Raw genomic sequence first — 13408 nt, forward strand, 5'->3', positions numbered from 1 at the left:
AAAGCCTAAACCTTAAATATGATAAACCAATATTTTCCGATGTATTTCCAAGAATTTTTTTTATATTTAGAACAATATGGTCGTTTCAAAGCTGAATCAAAAATGTATGAGAATTAAATGCCAAAGCTCTAAAACAGACAATTAATCGTCATAATCGCAATGATTTACTAGACAATTAATCGTCAGCCAAATTTCATAATCGTGACAGCCCTACCACAGTCACGTATGTATTTAAACGCTGCAGGTCATAACTAAACTAAAGTTTTGTATTATAGCTCCCGCTACATGTTTAATATATAATATTTTAACAATACAATGTATTTCACTAATCTATATTACATGTTAATTCTCCCCAAAATGAGCACTGGTAAAGCACATGCTATGGGTAAATACCACCCGGAAGCTTTTCCGCACCCTGAGATTTTACCGTAAATACGTAGGCAGCACCGTGCATTGAGTTTATTGCCTCTTTACTCAAAGCAATGAATTATTTCCATTATAAGCAAGGAAAAGCAAGCAGTTCATCCGCCAGCCTTAGCAAACACACAAAAAAAAATAATGGCTAAAAATTAAATAACCACTGAACCAAACGCATTTTAAAGCACGACTGTATTTATTTACAGAATTTCAGTTATCTCCATTCAGTGATCAGATGCAATTTCCAAATACAAATACGAGTGATTAAACAAAGATCCAACCACACAATAAAAGTATTTTGCTCATATTCATTACTGTGGAGGAATTGCGTGTGACCCCTGCTGTCTTGTGCCTGGACCTCCGCACAATCCCATTCATCCTGCTGAAACAATGAGGTCTCAACTTCTATTACTGGGGCTCAGTGTGGTTCCACTGTTTTCATTCTCCCCCTCTGGCTTTTCGGCTGCTGAACCCTGCATCACCATCATGTTGGCTTTAATGAGCTTTTCATCTCTCTCACAATGCCAGGAGGTCAAAAGCTGACACTATTAATGCCCCCCATGGAGATTAGTATCCCAACCTTCAGAGTTTTCTATTAAAATCACAACGTGTTTGACAGTTGCATCAACAGCAATCTGCTTTTGCACCTGAGGCTTTTGTCCGGACCTTACCGGGACCACGGCACCTTTCAAGCTCTGCCAAACAATGTCTGGTGTTAAAGGAGCAATGTGGAGATTTTAGCGGCATCTAGTGGTGAGGTTGCAAGTTGCAACCAATGGCTCACTCCACCACTCCCCTTCGAAGCACTATGGCTTTTTTGCCAAAGGAGATAAAATATTTACAAAACGCACTTTGTAGAGCAGTTTTTCCGTTTAGGGCTACTGTAGAAAAACAATAAGGTGAATTCCTTGTAAGGGTATGTAGGTAGAAATTCTCATTCTAAGGTAATAAAAACAAAATGCTTCATTATGTAAGGTCTTTATACACCTCTGAAGACAGATATGCATATTATATTGCATTTCTGTCAATAGATCCTCCAAAAAAATTACGTCAGTAAGTCAGTTTAAAACTTCAATGACAAGCAACCACAGAACTTTATTTTCATTAAGTGTTTTGTGTTTAATATGTGAACTATTCCTTTATTACACGCAAGAAAACTCAGTAACGCATTATCAGAAATTCATCCAACTAGAAACCTTTTTCATCTTAGAAAGGGCAATTCAGACTTTAATTAAAAGGCACTTTATCATTTGAACAGTAAAGTAGAAATTTTAATTGTAACAAGATTCAGTATGAAAGTTTCTATTATGTGTATGTAAATCTCATAGAGAAGGAAGCTGATTGTAAGATCATAATGGTGTATAACGAAAAGAGGTTTATCAACTCAATCTTGTATAAGTGAAGGTAACCAAATAACACTTACAGTATTTTGTTGGAAGTACTTCGATGGAGATTAAATGCTTTCCCTTTGGGATGCAGGAGGACAGAGGGGACCGTGTCATTAATGCAGTCTAAACATTGAGAAATGGCTTTTAAAGCTTTAGGTAAATAGATTTACAAAGGAGATAAAGAGGTGATTTAGATTAGTCTGAATGTGGGAGTCCAGCGAGGTTTGTCTCCAGTTGAGGATGGATATCTGCTCCTGCACTAAAGCATGTCTAATTGAGCCTATTCAGCAGCCCCCGTTTCCACATCTAACCGCATTCTTCCATAACTCACCCCGGAACGAAGACTGAGAATAGGGAACGTTTCCTGAGGAATAAAACCGAAACCATAACTGGCTTAAACCAGCAGAACTCGCTGTGGTATTGCAAGCTACAATCAAAGTAATATTATAAATCATTGCCGAGTTGAAAAGAGATGGATTTTATTACAGTAGGCATTGTTTGGCTGGCTGCAGTCCGGCAACTCATATAAGCAATGCTTTTGCACTAAAATAGGAACAATAAATCAACTTCAGCCATGAAATTGGAACTGTCTCATGAATGATACATTTTTGAAAAACCAACACACTTCCTGTTCTCTAAAAGCCAAGGAACCAATCACTTGACCAACTTCCTGTAAGCATGGCACGTGCACTTTTCTATTTAATTGCTTCATTTCCTAAGGAGGGATTGAGTGAAATTGTAAAATGCATACTGAAGAGAAAGCAGTCATTAAAATACACTCCGCTGCTCTCTCAAATTGAACTTTTGAGGTTTGACTAAAATCTACAATTCAACTAACAACATTTGTGATGTTATTCAGCAAGAAACATATTTTACGAAAGCCATTACCCGTGCATGGTCATACAATATACACAACACTAGTAAGCAAATATACTGCAGAATCAAATGTTCACAAAAATGAAAATTGTGTCATTTACTAACCCTCTTTTGATTTCAAACCTGTATGACTTTTTCTTCCGCAGAACACAAAAGAAGATATTTTGAAGAATGTTGTTAACTGGCCCCCATTCACTTTAATTGGTTTTGTGTCCATAAAATATAAGTGAATGGGGGCCAGTTAACAACATTCTAACAACAGTAAATGATGAATCAATTTTCTTTTTTGGGTGAACTATCACTTTAACAACCATTCTTTCATTTTCTCGGTCATTTTTGGTTTCCGAGCTCAGAGCGGACCCTTTGTGCCCTCGACGCACCATATAACCACCAAGCCCACACTAATGCACCAAACACTACTATCAAACACAAAGCTGAAGAATATGCGCCATGACCTGTGAAAATCCAAGTCTCTAATTCTCAGCCGGAGTTAGATGTGATTTCAAGTCTCACGAGTGCTGTGGTAGGGCCTGTCATTAGGGTCGATATGGAGGTGTGATATGTCCCCTCTCCAAGGAGGCAGCGCGGTACAAAAATTGCATTTTCTTCAAAGCACCCATGACACGACTAACAGAGAGACTGGCTCTTAATCAAAAACATAATCTTTTCTAGATAGAGCCGCTTTCCTCCAGCAATCTCGCTGTTCTCCTTCTGTAATCTCTATATCTCACCCTCCCTCTCTCCTTGCACTCTCTTGCTCTTCTCCATCCGTCTATCCTAAACTTCAATTCACTCGTGTTCTTCAAGCCCATGCTGTCATCCGCACACTCAAGAATCTTCTCCGCCACTTCATTCGTTTCCTCATCAGCCTCAATGTTAAATCCATCCTAGAGGAAAGTAACGAGATAAAGGCTATTTTGACATAAGGAGGCTATTGGTTCTCTGCACTACTGGCTTTACTGTAAATGTTAAAGACGGGAAGAATAAACGAAAGCATACTTTTTGACATAATTCTGTGATTGGATCGAGGTTGGCATTACAATTATTAAATATTCGTCTCATCGCGATGGTTTCAGAACATCGCAATTATTGCACATCTCTATAGAAGACACTAGGGGGAGCTGTAGTGCATCTGCATATTGTATATTTTATTGTATATATTGTAACTAAAGCATGGTAATACTTGTACCACCACAACACAATCACTTTAAAAAAAAACTAAAGCATATACCATCAAAATAACCTGCAGTACAATTTAATATTATTTCAGTGTGAAAACCGGCCTACCAAAATCTAATTAACATAGAAGTAAACTTTTATTGTAGTCTTGCAAGTGAGAAAAAAACAGACTAGAAGCTTTTCTATGACTGATAGCATTTTAATGGTGGCTTCAATTCACTCCTGATCAATTTACTTCATTTACAAGTATTTGGCGGTTGTATTATTGACAGGTAAAAGCCTAAACCTCAAGCATGCTCATCCAATCCGAATTCAGATCGGTTTTAAAATTAAAAAAAGGTTTCTATGGAGAAAAACGCTTTGCATGTCAACAAAATGTTTCATCAAAACATGCATCGTATTTTAAACATCTCACCAAATCTCCACCTATCCAACTTATTTTATACTGCCACAAATTTCTTTACAACACACACTTGAACAACTGACCCTTGTGCAGAAGTCTCCCTTTCTCAAGAAACAAGCAATTAACCTTCACAATTTGTGATTGCACTAAATTACTCTAAGGATTATTTTCTTTCCTCACTGTGCATAAAAAATGTGTGCATGCATGTAATCCAGCAGCATATGTGCCGTGCAGCAAGTAAACACCTCCATTTGGCAGCTTGACACGGCGCGCCGCACACGCTGTGAAACAGCACATATGCCACAATTGCACAAGAAACACTGTGATAAATAACTTTGTGTTACAAAGCAGAACCGTGCTAGTGTCAGACAAACTCAAAAACTGATGTTGCCAGATCATATACTGAGTAATTATTGTTCTGAAACTTTCCCTAGATTTTAATCTTTATTTTCTTTTTGCATTTTTGTTTTCATTTTCATTTTCATTTCATTTTGGTTTAACTGTATTATATGAATGTGCACCAGATTAATCATTCTTGTAGTAATAGTATAAAATGTTTGTGCAGACTTTACAGATCTGGTAGACGCTTGTAAAGCGACTTCAGTGTGTTCTCTGTATTGAACCAATGACCTTTGGTTGCAAACATAATGCTCTATCAACTAAGCTACATGGACAGAGTTCAAACATTTTGTCAAATGCACAACAACAAACACTGAGATACTTGTTGTCAATGAAATGTGTTACAATGCGACACAAAATGTGCAAAGGTGAATCTCAATTGACTGCATTCGCTTCACCCGCTGCAGTCTCCCATACTGCAGAGTCAGAGCATCAAGAGGGGATTGAGACTAAAGCTGCAGGAACAGAGCCACTCGACTGGGTGTTCTTAGGTTTAGTGTCCTCACTAAATCAAACGATGCTACAAAATGCATGAGCGCAGAAAGCGGACATTGATTTACATAACAGAGGAAACGCAAATGCAAAATGCGTAATGAAATGTTCTGTTAATGAGACAGCGTTGCCATCTTGCTTGCGAGCTCGGATCAGTTTTCAGAATCTCATCTGTAATAGGACAAGGCTGTTCAGCCAAGCACATCTGCACACAACTCTCAAGACGTAAAATCTCAGAGGAAATCAAAGCCTTTCTGTTACTTACTCTGCATTTTTTTATCTCAGCAGCCTGACCGTCAAGACGCATGAACATCGTCTGAATCAATAGCACGAGCATGGGTCAGGATGATTTGTCGATCACAAAAAACTCATCGTTAAATGGCCAGCTATGTTTTGTGAGCTAGGTGTGCAAAACTACATATTTTCAAAATCTTAGTCTTAAAAGTTCTAGATTAAATAACACAGATCTGGTCTCGGGGGATGTTTACGTAAGGTGTGTTATTGTGTTCAAAAACTACATAGTGCTGTGAAACAGAACAGAATGCAGAGGTCTCAAGACGCCTTTTAAAAAGCTGGACTGTTTGTAACTTGACAGCCAGTCTTAAAAACACAACATCTTTGATGGAATGATGTGATGCAATATCCAGAGAAGTCTGTCTAAACGTGTATGGCAGTAGATGCTGTGCTTCTGAGAGGATGAATTCAAAGCACCTATTCTCAGAGTGCATTTTACCTCAACATGTAGAACACGGTGCTAGACACATCGAGAGTCATGAGTTTGATTCCCAGGGTACACGCAAACAATACAATTTTAATTAACTACATACATAGTCTCACATCTGCAAAATCTGATTAGTCATCTCACATCTCAATTGCATCAAAAAAGCCCTGAAACTCTGAATTGTCTGAAAACACAGACAAGAGCCAAACTGCAGCACTACAGACTGTCATGAAAGGCTGTCATTCTCTCTCAAACAGGACCGTAGGGTAGCAGCGAGTCTGTCGCTGCCTCTCGTGCACGGCTATTTTTAGCACAGCGCTCTATCCAAATCATTGTGCGAATTCGCTGGAACACATTACGAATGTGATATCTGCATTGTATTGCTACATTTGTAATGGAGTGTCAGGTAGTTCGTGGCAATTTAATGAACACCTAAGGCTACGAACATGAGCAACACACGAGTGAGATGTTGACGCTTCCTTGTTTCTCTGGAGAATTGCCAAGAATGGGAACATCATCTCTAATTGGTTGAAATAGAAGGGTGACAGATATCAGGCAGGTTTCCACCTGTTGAGATTAAAATGCTTCATTCTTTTACCAACTCGCCCAAGATTAAAATATGGTAGTTTCACAGTTCAACCGTTCAAAGTGAACATGCACAAAAAATATTTCATTAGCTGAGAAATGTCATGATTTATTAGTTATTATTTTACGCTAACAATTTTTTCTATTTTCAGCTTTAAAATTGAATAAAATCACCTACATAATTTAAATATTTCTAGCTGCGAGACCTGAAACACAAAGGCCACCAGTTGGGAAAGGCTGATCTACAACACAAACAGATACTGTATTGGGATCTCAGTAAAACATTAGTATACCAAAGGATTTCTGTTAAAGAACTGCTGAGTCCACGTCTAGTTAGTCAACGGAGTAAAATCAAATAACTGTAGAGTTGAACTTTGTCATCTCATTACAAAAGACAAATCTTTAGAGCATCTAAACCCAACAACTAGCCTTCGCCAACATGAAAACTGAAAGTAAGTGTTAGTAAATGTTCTATTTCCATTCGTGAGACATCTATTAAATAACACTGTATAAGGTACCCTGTGCAGAACAGCCTTGAAGTTATAGAAAAAAATATAGGAGTACAGTTTTTATCATTTGCTTAGTCTCGCGGCACGACTCACAAGCCACGTTTCAATGCTTTTAACAGAAATAAAAAGCACAAAACGGTGTGGGTGTCGCAAACGCTGAATTACAAGGTTTGTGGATGAAAATAGACCTTCATTTTCTCAGTCACAAAATAAACCGAAGGTAAATACAATGATCTGTTTGCCAAGAGCTAATGCTTGATCATCCGAGTCTTTCCATTTGACATCCACAGATATAGCGAGCACTATTGACTAAAATGCCATTACACTGTCACGCTGTCAGCACGGCTTCAATCAAACCCCGATAAAAAAAGATTAGTGGAAACAAAACAACAACAAAAACGGAGAAAAAAATAATGCAGTTTTCATTTGGATGTACATCACAGGTGCTCCACAAGTGAAAAACACCTTGAGTGAGGTGACGTTAATTGGATTGGCAAAAACAAGCAAACCCGCAATTCAATCTTGCTGCTGCGAACAACACAATCAGTATTCCCTGTTTTTTTACTCGTCTCTACCAAAACCAGGAAAACAAGCTTCTTGAGAACAAAAATGCTACTCACTTATCAGCCACTAAAAGGTCACTTCCTGAGTGGCCAATACTAAATATACATCATTGAAGGACATACTCCTGACCTCTGCATGTCCACAGAAACATGCAACAGCAGGACAGCAGAGCTACTTATCGAATCATTCCCACTTCTGCCTTTTAAACGTCCATTCAGACATTGCATACCATCATGTCTTTCTATTCAGTGTCATTATTTACAATATTCAGCTTTTAATTCTTATACTTCAGTTTCCAAAGAGCCTATTCTTTTATAAAGCCATAGTAGATGGGACAAGCGCACAGTGAAATGAATTTCGTGCCGGGGGTATTCACATTCCTTTGAAGCTTCAAGAACAAGCAAAGCTACACTTGAGACAAACATGGCATTATGGTTTTCGGTTGAATTTCAGGTTAGTGGCTGCTCTGCTGCAGTCATATAAAGTCCCTTTAGGACACGTTAGTTCACTTGAAGTTATTAAACAGTAAGTCTTAAATTATTAATGCACAACCTAATTCATATTCATAAGCTAACCTTAGCGTGACATCATAACACCCCACTGTCCCATCACTTAAAGGAACGGTTCACCCAAAAATGAAAACTGTCTTACTCATTTACTTAAAATTGCTTCATTTACTCAATTTAAAAACTGCTTTATAAATTTCTTTGTTCTGTTGAACACAAAAGATGATATTTTGAAGAACGTAGGAAAGCAAACTGTTCTGGGGCACTTTTGTGTCAAGAAACCGACAAGAAAGAACCCAGATGCAGAAAGCAAATGAACAAAAGACTTTATATAAACAACAGCCCACGATGGGGCAAACAGGAAAACAAGAACCAGGGGTAGATAAAAAACACTCAAACAAAACACTTCCCACGAGGGGGCAAAACAAGGACTAAAGCAAAATAAACTTCTTTAGGGGGAACAAGACAGGAACTTGGCGGACATAGATTCGGGGTGAGAGTCAAAACGAACCAGCACAGGACTGAAGACAAGAGGCCAATATCACAAAGCCGGTTTGGGTTTTTACCCAGGTAAGTTGGCGTTTAGTTTGAGCATACTCTGGACCGGAAAATGTCTGACGATTTCGATATTGAGGAAGACTTGCACTTTTTTGCCCAACCGAATGCGCATGCGTCGAAGTCGCACCATAGACTGAGAAGACAGGAGAATATATTGATTAAAGTCGTTATTTTGGTTTGTTTTTCGCACATGAAGTATTCTCGTCGCTTTCAAAAAAATTAAATTGAGCCACTATGAGCTGATGGACCAATTTAACGATATCTTTAGTACTTTTCTGGGCCTTGACAACTATAACCATGATGTCTATGAGGAGGCCTGGAAATCTCTTGGAAATCACCTAAAATATCTTTGTGTTTTCCGAAGACGCCAGGAGGTCTTAAAACATGCTGAACGTCATGTGGGTGTGTAAAAAATAAAACAATTTTGATTTTGAGGTGAACGTTTCCTTTAAGAAAAAAGTTAGGAATATTTTGTATTCCCGAAAAAACCTCTTAAGACCTCTTACATTTCTTTCCCTCAAGATTGATTTACAAAGCATATGTCATTTTATTCTTATGAAAAAAAATAAAGCTGTTCTTAAGAAGATATTACAAAACTTCTTAAGAAGGAAAATTCTTACGAACTTCCTATAATTTATCTTAAGAACAATCCTATATTTTGTCTTAAGAACAGTTTAGTGAATTCGGACCCTGATCCTTAATTAATGTCCATAATATATAAATGATTACCAGCCATTACCTGAACGATTTTTATTGAGCTGTGCAAACAGGTACTAACTAAACAAAAATTCTTAAGAAATCAGTTTTAAAATGAAAATGACTGCTATTTGCCATCAACATTTTGATTATGGAAAAACTTGTGCAATTGTGAACATCTGTCCAATTCCTGCCTGTCCAAATCAGCAAACTCTTTGATCTAGGGAAGCGTTCACGCATAATTGGCAACAGACCAACAGCTCTTATCCAGTGACTCAGACCCCTCTGGAAAAGAAGTAACTAAACCAAAGAAATTCATAACATTAACCACTGCTACAAAAACAAATACTAACTTCCCACATTTCCCACAAAGCAAAGAACTTCTTGCTGATCTGGGAAGAATATACTGGAGGAGATAAGAAAGGGGAGCTTATTAGCAGTCTCAAGATATTACCTCCTTCACCCAACATATGCAAACTGCTCTACCTATATTAAAAAAAAAAAAGCACAGCACAGCTGTCACACAAAGATCACAGCGAGCTCTATTATTTCACACATTCAGAATGTGTGTGTATATGAAGAAAGACGCCACATGCTGAGAAATGCAGATGTTTAAGGGATAGCTCACCCAAAAATTAAACTTATTTGACCAATTCCTCACCCTTGTGTATGACTTTCTTCAACAGAACACAAAGATATGAAAAACATTGGTAACCAAACACCATTGGCCCCCATGGACTTCCACTGTATGGTCACATTTCTCAAAATATCTTATTTTGTATTCAACAAAACAAAGAGTCAGATTTGAACAACATGAGGGTGAATAAATGATGACAACATTTTGGGCTGAATTATCCATTTAACAAACCACGTTAAAAGCAAAAATCTTGCGATCATAATATTTTCGAAATTCAACAGAATAAATTGTAAGATAGCACTAAAAAAAAACATAACCTTGAATCTTTGATGACATACTCCTCACTGAAGTCCTGAACAAAACTACTTCTTAAACTGTAAACATCACCATTACAGTTTGCATCACAAGCAGAATGTGGTGCAGACCATACAGAAGGAAAACATTTAACTTTGGAAGTGGATTATCAATGGCTTTTTGAACAGATGACATTTCATTCGAATTGCGTCCCGGTTTTAAACAAACACTTCAATGATGAACAGAGAAAGATATTTGGAAGAATGATTGTAACCAAACAGATCTTGCCCCCCATTGACTCCCCTGGTAGGAAAAATTACTTTATATATGTTTTTGTTTTGTTGAACACAAAAGAAGACATTTTGAAGACTGTAGGACAGCAAACAGTTCTGGGGCACTTTTGACTACCATTGTTTTTTTTCTACAATGGTAGTCAATGGGGAGCAAAATCTGTCTGCCAAATGTATAAATGTAAATGTATAAGCATTCTTCCAAATATATTTCTCTGTGTTCATCAGAACAAAGAAATGTATACAGATTCGGAACAACTGAAAGGTGAGTAAATGACAGAATTTTAATTTTTGGGGGGGTATCCCCCAAATAATTCAAATGATCTTGATTAAAGCCTATTTGGGAACAATACGGATTTTGATTATGGACCACGACTCTCCAGATAAGATCTAATGAAATATAATGAAAGATGACTTGAACATGCCAGCCTTCCATCCTCTAGTAACAAATGACAGAATCACATTTATGGCTATAGATGCAACTTATATTAATACCCAGAGAAACATACAGTAAAACGTCCTAATTTCTTTAAATGATTTACTCATCTTATATTCCTATGACACTATTCACAAAACCCCAAATCATCCCCTATCTGTCATTCGGAAACATCTCGACTACTTTGTGAACTGATGTCTGGTTAAAAACATGTCTCGTTGAAGAGTGTTCATGACATATGAAAGCGAGCAAACACTCGGGCTGTCTCAAAACCAAGTGAGCTGTCTATCTGCAAAGAATTTATACGGTCAAAAGCTGAAACATGTTGTCTAGGTGGACAACCAACTAGGTTGCGAGACACATCCCTGGACCATCACGCGCATTCCAACAGATTGACGCGCAACGTGAACACAGTAAACTGACTCTGAATGCTGATAACATGTCATATGCAAACACGCAAATATCTCTTACCTTTTCCTCTGGTTTCTTTAGACATGTTGTCCAATGCGCTTTCAACGCCCGGTGTGTGTTTGCTGTTAGTTTGGACAGTAGGCACGCAGTCTCTTCTCTCTGTCCTTGTCTGCGCGCGGGGAGGCTGGACGCGGGAGAAGCTGTTTAAAGCCTACGGGTGTTTCATGTTGAAGGTTACCGCGGAAATGACATGCGATGGTGGGAGTATCCATGAACGCTTAGGTGGATCCTTGTGTTGAAGTAACCACTGTTTGTGTGTGTGCAGACTTTGCTGTTGTCCTCTCTCCTCCTCCTCCTGTTGAGCTCGAGGTTCGACTGCCTCCAGCGGCTCTGCGCGAGCCGTGTGACACAACGTTGCAATGAACTTGGAAAACGCCAAGTGCGTTATGCAGTCTTCAGAGCAGCCGCCGTCACTAGTTATTGTTTATTTACGTCATGCAATATCTGCCGTGCAATAACAACTAAGTAGCCTTAATATTTTCAGACGTAAATAGCAGTTCTTTTAAGACAGGAATAAAAAAATAAGTTTGTTATTTTTAGGACTAAAGAAGTGAAATCTTCTGAAGTCAGCAAAACATTCAAACTTAGCGTTTCTCTGCTTTACGAGTAGGATCTAGCTTGCTAACGCTCTGATTACGCATGCGCACTGCAGAATGCAGGCATAGATGAAGGCATCGTTCACGATTTTAATACTATTCACTTACAACAATCAACTGATTTTGGGTTAAATATATTCACGTCTCTTTAAATGATAGTATGCCAATTGAAAATTAACGTAATTTAGAGTGTTTCTACATCAAAGGTACTTTCGTGTCCTTCATTCAACCACAATCCTTTGCACACTTCCGGTTTGGTTGTAATATAACAATTTATTTTATATGAACTGTATAATAGTATTAATTTTATTCATATTTTACAGTATATTAATTGTATTAAATCCATTTAAAACTACTTAAAGGGGCCATATGACACGGCTAAAACGAATATTATCGTTTGTTTTACATGTAATGCAATGTGTATACACAATTTAAGGTTCAAAAACGCTGTATTTTCCACATACCACACACACTCCAATTTCATAATAATCTTGAGTGCCTATGTTGCATACGTCATATCTTCAAAGAGTATTTAGTTTGATCAAACTTATAAAAGAGAGATGCAGCTGTAAGATTATTTCCGGAAAAACAAGAGCTGCTGGAGGCAGGCAGTGGGACGGAAAAACTACAGCACGAGCACACAACACATCATTGCATTAATCCCTTCGTGTTTTTTATATTATGCACGTACACGAACAAACATATGACTTAGTTTGACTTACCGCGTGCAGTTCACGTCCGGCATGTTTTAGCACTGGGACCAAGCATCTGTCAGTTTCAAACGATCTCCAAATCCAGTGTTATATCCACTGTTTATATAACATCCATCACTGAAATGCCGTGTACAAACAGACACACCTAAACTTCACGATCGCAAGAGTAAGCAGCTGAAGGCCCACAGCGCAGCCATTCTTGATGCAGCGCAGACAATCTTGATGGTAAGCGGGTCTTGCTCATCGGTTGGCGTGTGGGCGGGCTCTTTCTTTCGCCTTGCCATGCTTTTCCAGACTTTTAAAAAACTTTCCAAAACATGTTGGAGTGCTGGGGGAGTGTATCAAGCACAGAAATACTACGTCACACGTCAAACTCGGTTTTTAACAAGTTCACCCTGTTAAGCATGAGAAGCCTGCACGTTCAACCGTGAAAAGAAGTCAGAATGCATGACATATCACGTTATCCCACCTTTAAATTTGGACCACATAACGTTTATTATGTTGTTGCAGCTGAAACTGTCTATAGCGCATTCTTTAATAATAACCCAGGAGAAGATCACACAAGTGGTGATCACAGCCAGGTGACTTTCTAAATAACTGAGCAAAGCTTAGCATTGTGAAGTAAACCTAAATATGACTTGATATCTCTTTACTCCAGTGGTAAGATGATTGTGCAGA

General features: G+C 38.2%; 1 protein-coding gene across 4 annotated transcripts in view; it reads right to left on the reverse strand.

Moving 5' to 3' along the window:
* Positions 1 to 11778, reverse strand: part of pitpnm3 (PITPNM family member 3) — a 77994-nt gene extending 66216 nt beyond the window's left edge. For 3 of the 4 annotated variants that reach the window (XM_057350706.1, XM_057350704.1, XM_057350703.1), the window contains exon 1: positions 11422 to 11778. In XM_057350706.1, the coding sequence (XP_057206689.1) occupies positions 11422 to 11446 (25 nt within the window). In that variant the 5' untranslated portion in view covers positions 11447 to 11778. The remainder of the gene's footprint in view (positions 1 to 11421) is intronic. The other variant, XM_057350705.1, reaches the window with a different exon arrangement.
* Between the last annotated feature and the right edge of the window lie 1630 nt (positions 11779 to 13408).

This window comes from Triplophysa rosa, linkage group LG14 (genome assembly GCF_024868665.1).
Source record: "Triplophysa rosa linkage group LG14, Trosa_1v2, whole genome shotgun sequence".
NCBI classification, from domain to species: Eukaryota; Metazoa; Chordata; class Actinopteri; order Cypriniformes; family Nemacheilidae; genus Triplophysa; species Triplophysa rosa.